Raw genomic sequence first — 19,992 nt, 5'->3', positions numbered from 1 at the left:
GCAACGGCAAGTGACGATGGACATAGATGGGTCAGTCAGTCAGAACAACAAGTGTTTCACCCATTTTGTGCTTGTGAGAAGAATAGCGATAGAAATGATGTACAGGATGCTACTAGGTCCCACCCCCCTGATCAATTTAGCCCCACCCCCCTGGTCAATTTCTGGAATCGAAATTGTTCACGTCAAAAATAAAGATGATAGAAATAAGAACTATATTTTCCCCTATAAATGATGCATGCCTGTTTTGTACCCTGTGTCTAGGGCAAAAGTAAAACAGAGGGGTGGGATGAAAAGGCGAGGAGCGCCAAGTGTGAAAACGCACCGAGCCTCGGTTTCGTCGGGTCCTCATGCTATGCTTCCCGCTGAGTCCATCCTCTTCCTCTTTGACAGGTTTGAACATAAATGGCGGCGGGTCCACGGGCTTCTCGATGGGGGGCAGCTCACCGTACTTCTTGAAATGGATGCGACAGTCTGTGCACAGCAAGATGTTCTCCCGGCCCCCGTGATGCCAGTCCTTGGAGGCTGAGGAAAGGGGACGGAAAAGCTAATGGTGAGATACCAGTGGAGGAGTGCAAAGCAATAGATGTGACAAAGTTCTTCCACAGTCATGTATTACTGAATCTGACAACAGATACCACGTGTTGTTATTCAGATTTGTAGAATGCTGACAGTGAATATAACAATATTGTTTCAATAGGGAATGAAGTTCAACTACAAAAGGTTTGGTTGCTTTGATCACACCCATGCCACTGGGAGACATTGTGTTAAGAGGCCAAACAACATGTGATTTAAATTTGGTATTGATTGGATCCTGTGTTCATCATGATATATAGAGACACACTGGGACTACAAATTTCACGCTCCCAAATGAGACAGCGGCCCCACTTCTGGTCCGTTTCAACGGTGTACTGCAGCTGCCAATGCAATCCCTATGAGAGGCATCATAAAATACCCTAATTTCACTGGTTCATTACTGAGGCTGTAGCGATTTTTTTTTGTGTTCCAATAAAGTGTCCCATATATTTGATTTGTCCTTTTCAATGTCACATACCTGTCATCTCAATATACAACCCACAATGTACTATAATATACTAAAGTGCTAGCATTGTAAATCTCAAGTCAAAGTGGTCGCACGGTCGCATCCCTTGAGGTTTTCAATACCCAGATATATTTGTTGTATTTCGTTTTATATGCTATGTATTTGTGGAAAATTATCCAAACAGGCTTGCAAGACTAATTATTAATACTCATCTGGGGAATTCACTAGGTAGTTGAAGTTAATTATATACAACAAGTTGACAACGGTAAAGCACACCGTCGGAGCTCCGAGGTAGGTTGAACATATTAGTAAGCCTGTGACATGTTCAAAATATAGACATGAATGAACAAAGTCAGTCGGGATCGGGATGTATTATTGAGAATTCCACTCTTCAAAGTCGGCGCTCGTTGCCTCGTAAATGCAGTGATGTGACTGTCCCTTAAAAGCTTCTCCCCTCTGCTCCGTTAACATTATGGGTAACACAGTCAAGTGGTAAATTAAATGTGAAATAGATCCTCTATTGAGAAAACAACAATATAAGTTGACAAAGACACTTCATACATTTGGAAACATATTTTTATTCAAATCAATATAGTCTTCAGTTCATTTGGTATTATTTTAAAAGTAGGCTAACTACAGTTGAATTCCAATGGACTTCTATGGGCTGGCCTGCAGTACACCGTTCTAACGGACCAGAAGTGGGGACGCTGTCTCATTTGGGGACGTGACATTTGTAGTCCCCGTGTGTCTCTATGGCATGGCAAGAATTAGGCCCCTCCCAATAATTTTTCACGTCACATTTGTTGTCACATCAGCCCTGAGATGATGTGTAAATAATTCGGAGGGGATTGAAACATTTACATTTACGGTTACAGTTACATTTTAAATTGAATTGCTGCGTTGATTCCAGGAGCAAAAAGTGTGTTTCGAATACGGCAAAACAATGACTTAAACGGAAATGGCTGTGGCGGCGTGGCCTATAGAGGGAGTCATGGCTGTGGCCTATAGAGGGAGTCATGGCTGTGGCCTATAGAGGGAGTCATGGCTGTGGCCTATAGAGGGAGTCATGTCATGATCCAAGGAATCCAGGGGGAAATACATTTAGATTCTACAACCTATAGGCCAAAGTGAAAAGTTGTCTATTATTATAGCGCCACCATGAGGCCGATTGGTGTAAGTATTGTTTTTCCTGTGTAGTCCTCTGGACTGTGAACCTCTCTACCAAGTGTGGTAAGTAACTGTAGCGCTTACAGTTTCAGAGAGAAAAATACTTAAATTGGAGTTCCCAATCAACCACACTAATTACAGTATCTTTGACGTCAAATAATTCATGTGTTGGATGACAATCACGCCCTACCTAATTGAAGGCACCTTTTTGCCCATGATTGGTGACATCACAATATGTGTACTATGAACTATAGGCAAGCACACTAACAATTCCTCAGGATTGCATCTTTCTAGTTACAATGTATTTATTATTAACCAGATTTATAGGTTACAAAAATAAATCTATTTTTTAAGTCCTCACACCAACAGCAATATTGTTGCAATCGGGAATAAAAGTTTGAGACTATTTATTGGAAATAAAGCACATTTGACTAGATTAGAGTTCAAATAATAAGACGTTTCCATACCCTTATCAAAAGCACAGTGAACATGCTTGTGCTACTTTGAATCTCAAACAGATGTTTATTGAGAGTACAGTATAACAGCAGGGACTCTATCTCTACCCTTACACCCTGCATACTGTAATCATTCATTATCACCATATGCCATATCCTCAGGTATCAAACCCAAGAGCAGAAAGTTAGTACAGCATAGCCCTGGTTATTAGCCACCCTCGACTTGGTGGCAATCATGTTAAGCATCATCTGATGGGAGAGTGGGGTTTGGCATTTGGAGGCAGCTGCGTTTGAGAGAAGGGAAGGATAATGAGGTGGAGAGAGTGAACGAGCTGTGGGCTCATGTCTGATTTGATCAAATTAGTCCTGACATCGTCTGATGCCCATCTGTCAGATAGCTCTGTGGGATGCTGGTCTCAAACTGATCCCCATCACAACACGAGTAGACATGGTCTGTGTGATACTACCCTGCATGTGTTTAAAACTTATTTCAGAGAGAATATTACTTAAATGTGCTTTATTACATAGAGTGAGAATAAACAGGGTGACCTGTAATGTGTTATTGTGTTCAGAACCATTCAAAGACACTATATTATGTAAACCTTGGTAACACACTGAGGGACAGACCATAACTTTCATTAGATTATAGGATAGTGTGATCGTCATGTGATCAACATATTAACTGGTTGAGAGCCCCCATGATGACCCAAAAACCTAGTTAAATGTTTGTGTCAAGAATGAATATATTTTCTCTTACTGGTTGTGAAACAGTGGCGGCAGGCGTAGCCCTTCAGCTCCTGCTCGCTGTCTTCACTGTCAAAATCATCTTCACTGGCCGAACTGAGGTCCACTGGAAGAGCACAGCAAAGGAAAATGCACATTTAAACACACATAATTATAAAACACTGATTTAAGATCACGTCCCTGCTCTGACCCATCAAATACGGGGTGTAGCGTTTGGTGTGCACGTACAGAACTCGCTGGATGGTGGTCGTGACGGAGTGTTGACAGGAGTGGTGGCGGTTCGTGTCTTGATGCGGCGGAAGACGGGCTGCCGGCGGTGTCGGCGGTGAGCTCGCGAGCTGGCGGCCTCTGGGGTCTTCTTCCAATAATAGTAGAAGGTTATTAGCTCCCCCTGTAGCAGCAACAACAACAAGAGTAGATGTTAAGGAAACTGGCAATAGATAACAGCATGTACAGTCAAGTTCAAAATCAATTTCAGGAAGACTGTCTGACATTATCTGGCTGCATTGAAGTGTATGAATCAACTTTTTTAAAGGTTTATATTGTTTATAATTGTTTTAAAATGTTGTTTTAAAGAATACACAACAATATAACCATGAAGACGATGGAAATTCTGTGACGCATCAAAGGGTTAAAAAAAGATACATAGCATTCATTAGTGGCAGTAGAAGTATCTCAAAATAATTCAGTGTGTCAATCCATGCCAGGTTTTATAGCTGGCCGGGTGTGTTTGTGCTATGGCTGTGTCTGTCCCAGGATTAGGCTAGGAGGCTCACTGAATGCAGGGGTATTAGGATCAGTGCATTGGTGGCTGCCTGGGTGGCAGGCGGCTGAATAGGAACAAAAGAACATGTCGGGGAGAGCTTTGGCGCTACAAATAGGGAGTGAAATGGCTCCTCGCCCCTTCACTGGAAGAGTCAATTGAACTTTAATCAAACATTCGGAGGGGTGCGCATGCCTGCGAGCCAGGCGGATAAATCCAGTGCACAAAAGGCCGCCAGGAAATCAATATCTAACTGAAACATTAACACATGCAATCATGGATCAGAAAGCACTTTGCTGAGGCAGCCTGCGCAAATTAACAGCCGCTTTCCGGCCACACTCAAAATAATACACAAGCCTTGAAAATTGGCGATGGGAGTCGGGGCAATTATCTAGTTTCCTGTGGGGCTTGCTTTGCGTTCTCTCCCACACCATGAACTCTCATTTGTTAGTGGTCGTCCAACAGATCTATAATGAATTCATGAAGGGGTTAGTGTGATTGTTAGATGAGCTGTAAGTCACCTGTAATCTTTAAGGCCCAGAGGACACTCATCTACTATCTAAGGTCTGTTAAACTGCTGCTCTCTGGGTTTAATGGCTATTGATTGTTTTCCTTCCCCGTGCTTTGGCTGGGCAACCTGACATAAATTAGTACATACATTGGTCTCTACAACATGTTAACGGCTTTGCAGAAAATGGCTTAACATATTTTAGTGGAAGATTATCCAACAGCATCAGCTTTGATGAAATGGTGGACTCCTTAAAGTGGCTATAAAAGGTTACTTGCAAGGAAAAAGTATCTTATAAGTGTATAGACATGTGCAATAAGTGCAAAATAAATAATAATAATACCCACACATCAATAATGTTGGCATTAATAACATTATAAATAATAATAAATATGCACACAATACACAGACACACACACACACACACACACACACACACACACACACACACACACACACACACACACACACACACACACACACACACACACACACACACACACACACACACACACACACACACACACACACACACACACACACACACACACACACACACACACACACACACACGTACACTGTTGTCTTTATCTGGACAAATTACACCATTTCAGGCTAGTTGGCCCTACCATGTTTGCTGTGAGAAAACACTGGCCGGTGGTCACGTGGTTGTTCATTTTATCTACCAGCCTTGTAAATATCTGATCAGGTGCAAGATATGTTCTTTCTCAGTGACTGCTTTGATTGGCAGAAAGAGCTCAACTTCATTGGCTTAGGCCAGTTTAATAAGATCCCCCTTCATGTAGCTCTCAGGGGATATTCATATCCACCATTGGCTGTAGGACTCCCATGTTATCAACCAGAGCAGTGCTGGGAACATTTACTGAGGGCGTTGGACCTCGATGAAACCTTCTCAAATAGCAGGTAAATTAAGGCGCAAAGCCATTGCTTCAGCATAAAGCTAGCCCAAACCCCCAGTGCTGCTTAGCTCTCAGAGAACCAAGGATTTATGCAGTTGAGCACATCTGGAATAGTGGGATGGAATCCACATGCCTTGTGAGTGGGAGCTCACAAGAGGAAAACCACTGTTACACAGTGGACAACTAAGATCTACTTATTTGCGTTTGGGTGTCACGCACTCAAAATATCTGCTATTTTTGGCACAACCCCAGGGCGCAACCACATATACAGTAAATGTGCTTAACATAATAAAAGGCCAGTTGGATGATGCGGGAGCGATGCAGTTTCCATTAGTGGAACTGGGATTCCACCAACTGGCAAAAAATATGTGCAAGTTCCACTTCAAATGACATTCACACAGAGAAAACACGGCATAGACTAACACTTCAACCAAACGGCTACAGTACTTATGATTCATTAAAAGTCAAAATGTGTTTGTGCATCCATGTCAGAGCAGGTAGAGAACATTACATTTAATATTTCATCTTCTCCAGCTTGGCGGGCCAGCCAGTCTGCCTGCCTGCCATCCAGACAGGCGGGCGGGCAGGGCGCAGGTGCTGAGTGAGAGAAGGCAGGCGTCCTGATGTGAAATCTAATTGAAATGTGCAGATCAAAAGTGGCGAGCGGTGCCGAGCGCTGGCTTTGCTCCGTGCTTAATGACTGTTCTCAGCAGTGCCTCTCTGCCTCCCTGTGGCAGGCTGACAACCACACGGCCTCAACAACAGCTTGGCAAGATAACAGGGAAAGGTCACCCTGCCCCTCCATCACTTACACCGTGTCAAGTGCCATTATATTAGGCAGGGACTAATGAAAACATTAACTTGAGCTTTTGAATTGGGGAACAGACAGGTGCACCGACGATGAGCTTGCAAGCAGCCATGCAACCAAAAGGGAGAAAATACATTTATGGATTCCTTACAGCTCAAACTGTGTTAAATGAACAGAAATACCAAAACATGAGATCTAAAATAGTCACTCACGTAAAGCAAACAGTTTCTCTTTCCATTTCTACAGGAGCAGAATAAGCTATACTAGGATGAGAGGAGTTCTGCTCATTCCTGTGGCTGACGGAGACCTCATGCCGTGAATTAGTGTCAGAGAGACAGATTGACAGTTTAAATACCTCTACTAACCTGCCTTGTCTGTCAAGTGGGGTTTCCCTGTGCGCCTCATAAGGAGACACCGCCCGGACTCATCTGGTACTTTCAGATGTCACTGAGCCCTTGTCATGCCGGCATGTGCCCGGGGCAACACTGTCGCTTTCATTACCTTCTATTTTGTTTTCTTCCACTGTGTAAACAGGAATATCTGCTGCAAAACTAAATGTTGCCGTTTGCTCGTCACGGTAATTAAAATAAAACATGACTAAGCGGTATTGTTCTTCCACGTTATTATATATTGTTACAAACTCGTGTTAATACTTTTCATTAGTTAAATATTTAATTTATTATATTATATCAACAGACTACCCTATTCAACCATGAGTCCCGATTTTGGGCATTGTATATATTTTTTATCGCTTTGGGTTAGGCGAAAGGTTAAAAAAAAAGTCTAAAAACAGCTAAATAGCACTCATACGTGGAAATAGAAAAAGGGCAATATATTATATTTTTAACCCAGAAACGTGATTATTATATGCAGATACAAGGTTTCAGTCTGACAGTGACGATATGCTGTATACATGACATGTAGAGTATCTCTATATAGATATTTCAGCATAGTGAAAAGGGGGAGAAAAACACATTGCCCTGCCCTCTGCACCACCATTTCCCCAAACCCACTAAATCATTGCAGAGCAGCACAGAGTGTGCTGCTATGGCCCAGAACACGAGATAGAGACAACATAAGCTTGGTATTATAAGGCCTTTTAGAATGCTTCCATCTGCAGCAGCTTTCTGGGCGGTGGATTATCCGACAAGGAAAGGGGCTTAGCTCATATCACGACACTCAGGGCTTCCATTCCAGTTATTGCCAGTTGAAATGTTCAACTGGATGTGTTTGTGTGCAACTGACAAAGTATACAAGTTGAATTCTGTGGCTGATTTTGTTTCCTTTACATGTTTGACCACTGCTGCAAAAAGTGGCAAAAATGGCAAGATCATTACCAATCACCAGACAAAGATAATTTTGTCCCCCGTCTGCCCTTACAAAATAGCTACTACAAGTATACTTCCAGTTCCCAGTGAAACCTTTTCAACAGATTGCAGTCGAATTAAATGAATAATTATCATTGGCTTGGTTAAATTATATTAGATACAGCTAACGTGTGGAGCATTAACTGAATTTTGAAACATGAAAAGGTGTTCCAAGTGCACCGTGGATCCATGTTGGCACAACAATTTAATTAACTTCTCTGTCCATTTCTCCCCAGATTATGCTCACACTAATTAGCAGTGAGCTTAAATTAAGTGGATAGCCTCCGGATGACTCGCGAAAAAGTTAATAAAAAAACAGAAGCCATAACGTCAACATGCATGTGAAACTTTTATATTTTAATAGATTCCATATAAATAATATGACTTTCTTTCTGAGGTGATTCTTTAAGTGAGCAGTCTGGGTGAGATTTCTTAAAAAGGCCTAGCTCCTCCCAACACATATTGTGCATTAACGTTTTAATACAATAACACAAGTTCGTTGGTCTCTTTAACACAGGCAATACTAATTCACAAATATCATCATTGGGTCTTGGGTAAATGTCTTTTTTAGGCAAATCTTCTCACCCATTTGCCCCTATTGTCATCCGATATATTTACCTGCCTCTTCATTTGGAGAACCACTATACATACTGTAGTGTAGAGTAACATTTAGTGGGGGAGGTCTGATATGCAGGACCCTTTCATTGGACTCGGTGGTCCTGTGTGCTTGGGCAGGGCTGAGGGCTAAACTCATGTATTTACACACTCATCCCCCCCTGAACAGATGGTTTCTGTTTTTCCTGGCAGATTTGTGACAGAGCCACAAAAGGCCTCTGCTCTGACACCAAGCCAAACGGTTAAGGCCGTTACTGGCAAGAGCAAGGAGGAGAGAACAGGGGAGAGTTGAAGGGGTGGGTGTGTGTGCATGTGTGCGCACACATGCACATGCAAGTGAGAGGGAGAGCCAGGACGAGGAATATACTGTACCAAGGATAACAATAGACAATCAACATTGAATTTACACACAACTCTTGCTAAAGCCACACACACACACACACACTGACGGACGGAGTGCAAAACATACTCTCTCCCCATGCCTTCGGCCTGGTGGAGACAATAAGAACCATTCCTATGTTTCTCACCAAACGATCTGGGACGGCAACAGAGAGCAGTGTGATGTGATCGCTGGGTTTTGGCGGCTGATACAGAGTTGTGTAAACATCCATTAGTGCAGCCAGCCTGTTTGCCTCGCTCCCTCCTATGCAGTCTGAGGATAGAGGAGAGTGCTGCCCGGCTCACTTCAGCAAGGTGGAGGGGAATGTTTATGTTCCAGCTAAACCGAGCTGGGGTTTAACGGTGATGTATCTTCCCTAGCCTTGTTTTTGCGTTACTTCTCAATAAGCGTGGCAGTTTGTACAGTGTATACTTTCAGTGAGTGGTACTTGACTTTTGTATCTGCCTAATGCATGCTGCAACACTAGGGTAATGGTAAATGCATTTATAATGACATATTTGCAATGGCTAATAAGCCAATTTGTACCTGTTGCGTTTTACCTTAATTATTTGAATGTATTGTATGATGCAAAACCGAGCTCCAAGCATCTAAAATATTACTTCACTAAACCACTTAGCTTGTTAAGAGCTACCACTTGATTACCTTGCAGAATTTATAATGGTGGGTAATTTCTTATATATAGATAACTATTATGAAAATGTATTGTGTATGTAAACAACAGGATAGAATTGTGCATGTTATGGAATCCTTTTTATTGTAATTCCACCCATGGAATATGATTATATATTTGCCTTTTACAAAATACCTCCACAGACAACTTACTCAAAAGCAGTGGCTGCTGTCAAGCAAATGATGCTAATATATTTAAAGTCATACACTTGATACTGCCACAGGTGCACAATTTATTGGGCACATTGTTCGTCAAATACAGTTCAGAGAAGGCACCGGGTATAGCTGATTCAAAAATAGAACTTCAGCATGGCGATGCCTCCGAGGCCCAGGGACAGACGAGAGAAAATGAACAGTGAAAGGGTCTTGGCTGGTGGGGCAGAGTGTGTGTGTGTGTGTGTGTGTGTGTGTGTGTGTGTGTGTGTGTGTGTGTGTGTGTGAAAGGCGGTTAAATAGACAGCCGTTCCCTGCTGCGCAGTGCCTTTCTGCTGGAGAATGACTGAATAAGCTCGGCTTTCACAGGTCAGGGATGCACACGCTGAAGAATCAGCACTCATGTTTTTCCTGCTGTAAGCGCTTTTGCCAATGAAAGCAGATTGGACAGCCACAGCGGCGTTTTGCAGGGAGGGTAGATCCTGCATGTTCTGCTGATAAGCTAGTCTCCCCCCCCTAAAACCACAACATGGCGACTACCACAGAACTCAATTACAACAGGGAGCTCCCTCTCCATGCTCCATCTAATAGGGTGAACAACATTTTGCCTACACTCACAGGCACGCTAAACTGCCTGTGGTCTGCTCCTGTGGAACATCAATACAAACTGCTGGACCTTCTGCTAAACAACAGCCTTTCCACTGCGTAAACAAGCTATATAATTGACCAAAAACAATATCTATTCTGTCAAGCTCATGATTGATGTTGCCAACTGTAGTAACCCCCTCTATTTTTTTGTTCTTTTTTAATTAGCACTTGAACCCAAGTATTTATAATCACACTCATCCCCATGGCTCTGGCTGCTGGGCTAAAGACATGGCAATGAATTCAATTTGACATCTGTACAGATTGCACAGTGGCAAACATCTGCTGTGAGGTTGTGTTGAGAACAGTGCTCTCCTGTTGGCCACCCTGACCTGTAAATGACAAGGCCTGGGTAGGGGGGGGGGGGGGGGGGGGGGGGGTACTGCTCAAAACCTCATCTCCTGCTTGATCTCTACCTGTGTGCCAGTGGTTACGAACATGGCAGGAAGTCTAAAGCTGCCATCGCTGCAGCTGTCCCTTACTCTGGCTATGTATGGAATCAAACACTTATCTGCATTTCCTGCAGCTAAAATAGGTTATGGACCTTATATAACTTGTATAACATGATACATTCAAAGGCTTGGGAATCAACATCAAGCTAAAGTCACGTCTTGTTACTATTTATCATTTTAACATGCAATGGCCAAAGACAAATTTAGAATTGCAGACATGATATACACATACAAAAAGGGTCTGTGGTCAGCTGACTAATATAAACTCCAGTTTGAGTTTGTGCTGTAATAGCATAACAGCAGAATAACTGGTAAACATTTTTTTTGTTGACTATTAGTGTGATATGTAACTAAATTAAACATCTGATGCATAAATATTTAAATTGCTAGCCTCTGCCAACAGAATAAACCACTATACTTAACTACTTGCCATCTAAAAAAAACTTGTGACTCTTAGTCAGCCAATTAACATTAGCCTCCTAAGCTAACATGGCTTCTCTCTTCGCTTTCAAAACACACTAGCGCTGCAATTTCTCCATTTTCCAGAACCACGCCAAGAGGAACGGGACTGCAGCAGCAGCATAAATATATCTTCATGATTCAGTTTGATGTTTTCTTACCCTCAAAAAGGTGCATCCTAGCAAAGGTTGCTTTGTAGCTGATGGTTGTTCTATTGTCAGCATCAACTAAAGTAATTGGTCAAGTCAAGTAGTATATTACTGCATTAATATTACTTAAAATGCTGATATATAGCATCACTAAGCTAGCATTACCCAGTTGTCTATTCAGATACTATATACTAGGGATGCATGACTAATCAGTAGCATAATCGGAATAGGCCATATCGGTATCGGAATGGTCTAAAAAACAAATACAGATTATTTAATCGGTTTTCACCAGCAAAAAATAAATATATATATTTTTTTTAATCTACATTTCATTTGTGTACTCATCTTATTTAGTAGTCATTCAGTTGTGAAAACAGACACTTGGAAAAGTATTATACTATTTATTGATTGATTGAATACTTCATTAACAGGCTTTGGGCCAAGCCCCTAGGGCCTAGGCTTGTTTCCATTGTGGTCCTCTGTTTAATGTCGGAATCATACTAATAGTTCACAGAATACTAATAGTACAGATATATATTACTGTACTACAATGGACTACTGTATCATTGTCTTTATGCACAACACACACACACACACACACACACACACACACACACACACACACACACACACACACACACACACACACACACACACACACACACACACACACACACACACACACACACACACACACACACACACACACACACACACACTAAAGCCATATATGTATTGTGAAGTCAGAAGATTAATTATGAGAAAGTGTATTGTTCATAATACACTTATTGGCCATGTTCTTTCTCACAGGATGTAATAAGCATTAAGCACAGAAAATGTGCCTCATTAAATACTTTTCACCCATTTAGGGTAAGACAAGTTTAGGCATGGCATGACCATTCAGTAAGGTCAGATGTTTACTCATAGTCTCCAGATCCACGCAATTACTTTTATACAATGGCCTTTATATCCTTAAAAAAATTACTTGGCCTCTTAATGGATAAATTCCAAACCTGCTTAGAACAAGTTTTCATTTTCCCATTTAATATCTCTACTTAACTTAATTTGTCGGAACCGTTCCCCCCTCCACCTTTTATATAAACTGCATGTGGTTTTAAAGTGTCACAACTCAGGCATTATAATTTGATCAAACTTTCAGCTGCACAATTCTCTCATCAACTGCGTGGCAGAGAGAGCTATAGTTAACACACTTCTGTTTAGCTACGAGGGCCAGGCCACTGATATCCCCTGAAACCACAATTTCACAAAAACCTTTCCAGTGGAAATATCAGGGAAAGTTATCTGTGATCTGCCATTTCAGCATATTTACTTGTTTGAACACTGGGAGCAGCCAGCTCATGTTCCATGACGTCCTTACAGGAGTGAAGGAAATGGTGGCAGTGCAGCCAGTTACAGACGGTCAGAGGACACACCCACTTCCCCCTGTGGGCCTTTATGTGACTTTATATAAAGCATTCCTGAACGCTAGTCAGGCCTAGTGTGTTTACACAGCGCTGGGTGCTTACCCTTGGCACTGCCGGTTCGAGCCGCGCTGGCGCTTTCAGGAGCAGCCCAGCTAATGGGGGCTAGCGGGAGGAACAGTGAGTCAGATACAATGTAGTGGTCTTCTGAAACCCTGACTATCAGCCTAAGGGCTTTGTGGACTGTACTTGGGCTCAGCACCGCAGTTCGGTCTAGGCTCCCGGGCACTTTCTTCTCGGATGGCTTGGCATGAGAGTGGAATTGTAGGAATATAGGTCTGCGCCGAGAGATAGGAGGGGAGAAGCTCTGCCATTTCCCCAGTCCGACCAAATCTTGAGAGATTGTTATACTACATGTTCCGGTGACAGAGTGTACTAGTGAGCGGGTAGAGAGACTGCCGTTAGGAAAATAAATGGCGCTTTCCTCAGGGTATTGACTTGCACTAGCTCAGATCAGCCTTACAACACAAAAGCAAGTTCAATCATAAGCAAAGGGGATTTTTTCCTTTCTTTCTGCCGTGCGACAACCCTGTCTATATCGAGCTAACCCCCCCTTATCCTTCTCCTCTGGCCGCTGCTATCCTCCCCTTGCAGTCATTTTCTCCTCTTTTCTTATGTTTAAAGGGCAGTTTATTTTCCATTTGTAGGGGGGAAATTAATCTTTCTCTGCTCTGTGGTGGTGGCAGGGCTGGATCCTAGAGGAGGTCTATTACCTCTCCTGCCAAGCGGACCCCCCCTCCAGGTTGAATTGTATTAATACCTCCTTTATAGCCAATCAGCTCGACTGGTCATATATTTCAAAACCAGTAAAAAATAATTGAGGGAACCTCTGTGAGGAAACTGTATTCGTACATTTTAATCTCTTATTCAAGAGGTTCAAATTGGGTTTGAGGAATACAATAAATTGTTTCTCTCTCTCTCTCTTACACACACACACACATATATATATAATGGCGGTAACACTAAGAGCTCTTGAGTAAAAAATATTACATGACAGGTGGGGATGTTTGAAAAGCAAAGCTGACATATCCCAGGCTCACCGAGGACAGGGAAATGAAACGGGTAAAAAAGTGTGACAAACACCTTGATTTTCCTTTGATGTCTGGTGTCAACACTATTTCCACACACTTCCAGTAGGAGCAGCCAGACAGCGAGGTCTGCTGCTCCACAGTGAAAAACAAAAATAAAACACATAAATTATTTACCTGCTGAGGGAAAAGGCACAGAGGACTTTGCAACCAGGCACTTCTGCCAGTAGCCTACCCTACATAACCAAGTGATAAATCAAAACACTTATTGAACAATTAGGACATGCTTTTCGTTGCTCCAGGAGATAGAAAGGTGTGTGGTAAATTAATACAAGGCTTGAAGTCAATACTGCAGAGTAACAACACAATGCCCATATGGCGGTCCTGTTTTGTGTTCTTCACACTGACCACATATAATATGACGGGGGCAAACGGTTCTGTTCTGGGTTAATCATTGTTAGGTTTGGATTCAACCCATTTGTGCCATGTAGCAGGTCACACAGTTTCATGATGATTCACACACACACACACACACACACACACACACACACACACACACGCAAGATGGAGGGGGTACTTTGACAGAGGGACATCCCCCTGCCAAGGAACATAAACAAAACAATTACAAGAGTTCCTTTGAGCGTGACAGATATTAACGTGCCTTGTCTCCCTCAATTGGAGGCATATCAGTGATTGGCAAAACCTTTAAACTACTAACGTGTCACATCAAAAGAAATCAGTAGGAGAGCTCTATTGATTTGTGAGGTTCATTTTACCCATCACCTTGGAGTAGTGGCTGTACATACTTAAAGACTGTCATCAATCCACGTGTTGCTGCTGCCAGGAAATACATTAAAATGTTGACACTTTATGGTGCAGCTCTCAGACCCATCCAACAATGTTAAAATAATAATAAAGCGGGCAGAACAATGTTAACTGATAGTGGAGATGACAGCAATGATAATAATAATAAAGTCTTAGTGATCCAACGTTAGGAAGACAATGCGTGTCTTTAAAGCGGCGCCCAACCTAAATTTGCCACTATAAGCTTTTAACTATAATTCCATGTTTTATTTGAAGGCAAAGCAGTAAATTGAATACTTTTTCATGAGCTCAGAATTTTTTGAAGTCCTCTTTTAAATAATATTGGCTCTTTCAAGTTGCATTTTCCCTATAAAGCTAGCAAAAACACAAAAAGGAAAAAATAATTCACCAACCTGCTTCACTGAATTAATTGTAGACCAAGCTCTACAACCTACTTTAGTCAATGTTGCTTAAACGATGTACTAGTTAATCAGCCTTAGGTCCTTATATTTCCTTTTTTTACTTCAACTAATGAATATTCAAGTGTAAAAACAAGGCATAGCATGCTACTTTTCACAACACATGAGTTATGCTGGCAAAGTTGTGATTCTCTCGCACACACACCACATTTCCACAACTTGTTTTCCAGTTGTGAATCAGAGGTGCTAATTAATGTTCAACATGTGAACTTGTAAGGGTTGGTTCAGTGGCTGGCTGCAAAGTACATTCTGGCCTTTTGGCATCGCAGGTACAGTATAACAAGTGTTCAGAGACCCTCAGGGCAAATCTGATAATACTACAGTACAGAGGCTGGCAGTTTGCACTTAATGATCATCAATAAGGCCCCAGGTTCAAAAGGCTCAACATGTCACATCAAAATACGCTTTACTGTGCAAACCCTTTCCATGAGTTACCAGTGAAAGCTCAACACACGGGCCTCTCTTTCCTTACACAGTGAATTTAATTATCAAAACTTAAAACAAAATCTAGAAATATTAACATACCGTCTCTTTGTTAGGTAACAACTCTTTCCGGATCCTGAAGAAGTTCTTGCCGAACTGTCGCAGTCCTTTAATGAAGCGCTTCTGTAATTTTTCACATAGGGGGAAAAAGAGAAAGAGAAAAATCAGCTAGGATCTGTGAAGTCAGCTAAAATGCAACCACAGAAAGTTGCAGGCCAGCACCACAACAAAGACATTGTTTTTCTTTCGTTAAATCTGTGGTCGGAGGAGAGGTTTGTTGTGAATCTCGAAACCTCTATATCCTCCCGTTTAAAACATACACACATGGACACACACACACACACACACACACACACACACACACACACACACACACACACACACACACACACACACACACACACACACACACACACACACACACACACACACACACACACACACACACACACACACACACACACACACAACCATGTCAGGGCAAAAAACGAGAAAGGAAATGACAAGTAAGGCAGGGAGAGACTGTGAGATTACACTCGTTCTTTCATGTGGGGAGAAAAGAGCACTCAGACAACTCTGATTCTTCTTAAATAAATATGAAATAAATGCACAGTAGTGTGGTTGTGTGTACTGTTAATCTGTTTGAACTGTTAAGTCAAAAGTTCAAAGTCAAAAGCTAAACTTTAGAGTTCAAACACAAGCCAAAACATGGCTAACTGCGTGAACACTGTAAAATTTAGAGTTTTCTCCTGTAAAATGTAACATTCATAATATACATATATTTAAAAAAACACTCATTTGAGTTTTTAAAATTTATTGAAAACATGTCAGATAATATTAAAATATATATCCCGACAAGAGTGAGTCGTGAGGACACAACACATTATGATGGCAGAAACCGCTACTTCGTAACATACTCTGAAAACTGATCTGAAAACAACTACACAGAACACAAAAAACAAAACAAAAAAACAAATAAATAAGAGCATAAATTGCACAATGCTGAATAACCTAAATGCATTTTTCTCTCCTTTAAAGAGCCACACACAGCGAGCCATAAAAAGGAGGCTGAAAACATTCATAAGCACCGAAGCAGACAACCAACAGATTTACTTTCTTGTTCCAGAGGAGAGTCCCCGTTCCTCAGTGATTTCAGCCAACCGTTTCCACCAAAGTAACTCCAGCGAAAGGCAGCGAAAAGTCCTCAGGGGGGTGCACGGCACAAACCTCTACGTTCCAGCCACAGGTAAAAGGGGGAAAATTAGGGGGCAAATCCACAGCGTCTCCGACCGTACATCGCTTTTTTACAAGCAAGAAATAGCTTGTCACTCTCTGCTCTTCCACTACAAAGGGGAAGGCTTTACATGTGATCTTTCTGCTAGAGAGCCTCTGGTTCACGGCGGGCTGGAAAACCTGGAGCGGAGTTGAGTGCTGCATGCTGGCGCCGGTTGGAGCTCTGATTTCAGTCTTTTCAGGAGCTCCTGACACTGCCCCACAAGGCATCATGTCTCTGCCCACCAACACACACTGTCAAATCCAATACCAGCTATTTTCTTAAAACTAACTTTTTTCTTTTTAATGAGTAAAACTATAGGAATTCTTTTTTTTTATGCATCCAGAGCTTAGAATGAGCACACAGGAATAGAGGCACAAACTCTGCTTGCTGCGAGGAACGAGAGGGGAGGCAGACTGATACGATTTGTGTGAAGAGAGGTCTTGGACACGGACCGTGAAAGGAGACAAGTGAGCGACAAAACCAGACATGGAGCTGTGCTGTGTTTTGAGAGGAGTGCATATTTCCATGCCATGTACAGTACGTTATGTAACCAGTGCCACAGATTGTTTACATTCTCAGCTTTGGTGGGGAAAGAGGGGCAATTTTACAGAAGTAAAACAGCACACAGGCAGCTGTGAAAAGCAACCGCGTCTACACAAGAACAATTACGGGCCGAAGAAGAAGGTTTACACACAAGAGAAGTGAATTATTGTATTTATCTCCTTTTTGCAAAGAAATAAAATATCCAGATTTATTTAAAATGTTTTGGTAAACAATAAAAAAACACCACCACATCTCGATTGTTAATGACAAACTACAGGAAAAACCGCAAACCCTGGGAGACTAAACAGCCAGTGGCTTAATCACAAGCCAGATGGAAACAAGTTGTGTTCACTGACAGCTAAATAAAGAGGCCATGCTATCAGTGACAGTAGTGAGGAGCTCATTTGCATTATCAGGCTGGAGGTATAGTGGTTGATTAGCCAGTAGATGGAGCCGTCTCCAACACAAGCTAAGCACTCTGGGCATGAGACGACCCCATATCCACCACACTCCAGGGGTTAAGAGCAGACCACCATAGCAGTGTCAATCAAACACTCCCACGGCTCTATAGAACCAGCAGACTCTCTTTGAGATCATTTAATAAGCTCTTGCTAGACACACACATACATGGTATATTCACACAAAATATGTGTATGCGTGTGTGAGCAAAAAATAACCTTTTGGATAAGTATGCTTAACGCCTATTTAGCAGCCATAAGGTGAGAGCGCTTCATTACCTGGAACCAGGGCTGTGGATCTGCAGAGACAAAACTCAATTAGATCTGTCACAGCAGCCTGTGTCTCTGCTATAATTATGTCACCTTAATTATGTTCCCCCTACTGTACTATTTACACAGCCTGTCCATCCGTCTGTGCTGAGGAGCTGTAACCCCCCTACCGCCCGCCCGTCTCTCGTTTTCTTTCAATAGCAGGCAGACTCGCTCCCCTCCTTTCTACATGTCGGCTCCAGTTTAAGGCTCCATTTCAGCTGCCTGGGCTCACTGCTCTCCAGCCCAGCTAATAAATCATCCGCCAATCTGCTCCCTGAATCGCTCTGCCCCTGCTCCGATTGCTCCAGCTCTCCGTTGCTAGGCAACGCCAACGGTGGAGGAGGGGCCGAGAGAGCCATAGCAAGCGAAAAAAGGGAGGGAGGGGGAGTAGGGAGGGGAGGAGAGCAGGCAGGGTGGAAGCGCTACCAAATGGCCAGCCGCTGTGCAGAAACAACAGGCTTCTCTCTGTCGGAGAGTGTTCCAGAGAGCTGGCTCTCTTCCCTGAGTTTCCCCTGTTTCTCCCCCTTCAGTGCCTAACAGTGAACCATTGTAAGACTGGAGTGCAGAAACATAAAGGGAGGAGGAGAGTGAGAGCAAATGGCTCAAAAGGTCATTGTTTTGTGTGCGCACTTCCTGCTTGGGAGTCGATTGTTAAAAGTTGTAAAACTGGTTAAGACCGTGCGGGCATGTGCACAAAGATGGTATCATTATGATAAGACAGGGCTCGGCTCATACCGCAAACATAATTCCTTCTAAATGTCATTTCGTAAAAAAAATCCCCCTAAAAACTAAGAAGGAAAAACACTGACGCATTCAGACGGTCAGACCCCTTGCACCATCCAACAGCAAACAAAGCCACTTTCACTCAATATGGAGTCATTATACTTGACTTGCTGTTAAAAGCTGACCTTTTCGAGCCTGTTGTGTACTAACCCAGAGGGCCTGTGGGGACAATCAGTCAGATATACAAAACCAATGGGAGAAAACACTTCTGTCTGATAGGAAATATCAGCTTGTAATGAGATTGGCTGTGGCACGTAGGGAGGAAATCACAACACACTTGTCTTGGAGACGGAGTGGAAAAAAGACTACATTGACACGTACAAGAGACACTCCACATCCTCTTTGCAGTGACACCATTCATACTGAAGACAACAATGTCTTTGTTCAACAGGGCTCAACAACTTAGAATGGGTTCTTTAAATATCTTTTGATAGCAAAACATTTTAAGGGGCCGAAACACTTATCCTACACAATAGGGACGGTGTGTTTTTATTTGCCACTCAAATTGACACAACAATGCAAGATGAGGATGTTCTGTCAATCTTTGGTCGGCAGGTCCTAAAGCTACGATATTTCCACTGGGATGTGCTGACACAAAGGTGACAGGAAATTCCAACACACACGCCCATCCTGTCTGCTATTTAGTTACCAAACAGCCTAAAAAGCATTGCTGGCACTGGACCGTGATGGTGATAAAATACTCTATCAACAGTAAAGTCGGGTTGCAGCCAAGAGTGAATAGCTTTCTCTATGGACAAAGCACGCAAAGTTAAAACATCTAGAGTTAACGTTAAAATTGTCAACAAGTTCCAGCAGGAGACACAGGGCAACCACGCAGCGGTTGGGGTGGCACAGTAGAGTATGTTCACCAAACTGCTGTTTTTTGGGGGGTAGACAGTATTATGTCTGTCTCAGGTCTGTAGGCCTGCATGTGTTCCACCACTTCTACCACTGGGAGGCCAACACTCTCTTCTCCCCTCTCTCTCCCTCTCCCCACTGTTGGAGGCCTGCTCCAGCCATCCATCAGCCAGA

At 42.6% G+C, this 19,992-nt stretch overlaps 1 protein-coding gene across 3 annotated transcripts in view; it reads right to left on the bottom strand.

The window, feature by feature from the left end:
* The window catches only part of rerea (arginine-glutamic acid dipeptide (RE) repeats a), a 176,597-nt gene that overhangs the window by 7,457 nt on the left and 149,148 nt on the right, over positions 1–19,992 (bottom strand). For all 3 annotated transcript variants that reach the window (XM_083769374.1, XM_083769373.1, XM_083769375.1), the window contains 4 exons: positions 15,631–15,711; positions 3,634–3,796; positions 3,419–3,511; positions 323–522 (listed from right to left, as the gene is read on the bottom strand). In XM_083769374.1, coding sequence (XP_083625500.1) covers positions 323–522; positions 3,419–3,511; positions 3,634–3,796; positions 15,631–15,711 — 537 coding nt within the window. The remainder of the gene's footprint in view (positions 1–322; positions 523–3,418; positions 3,512–3,633; positions 3,797–15,630; positions 15,712–19,992) is intronic.

Source organism: Protomyctophum parallelum (genome assembly GCF_964188405.1).
Source record: "Protomyctophum parallelum genome assembly, chromosome: 7".
Classification (NCBI taxonomy): domain Eukaryota; kingdom Metazoa; phylum Chordata; class Actinopteri; order Myctophiformes; family Myctophidae; genus Protomyctophum; species Protomyctophum parallelum.
Note: the sequence above shows the minus strand (reverse complement) of the source record. Positions and strands in the feature narration are given on the sequence as shown.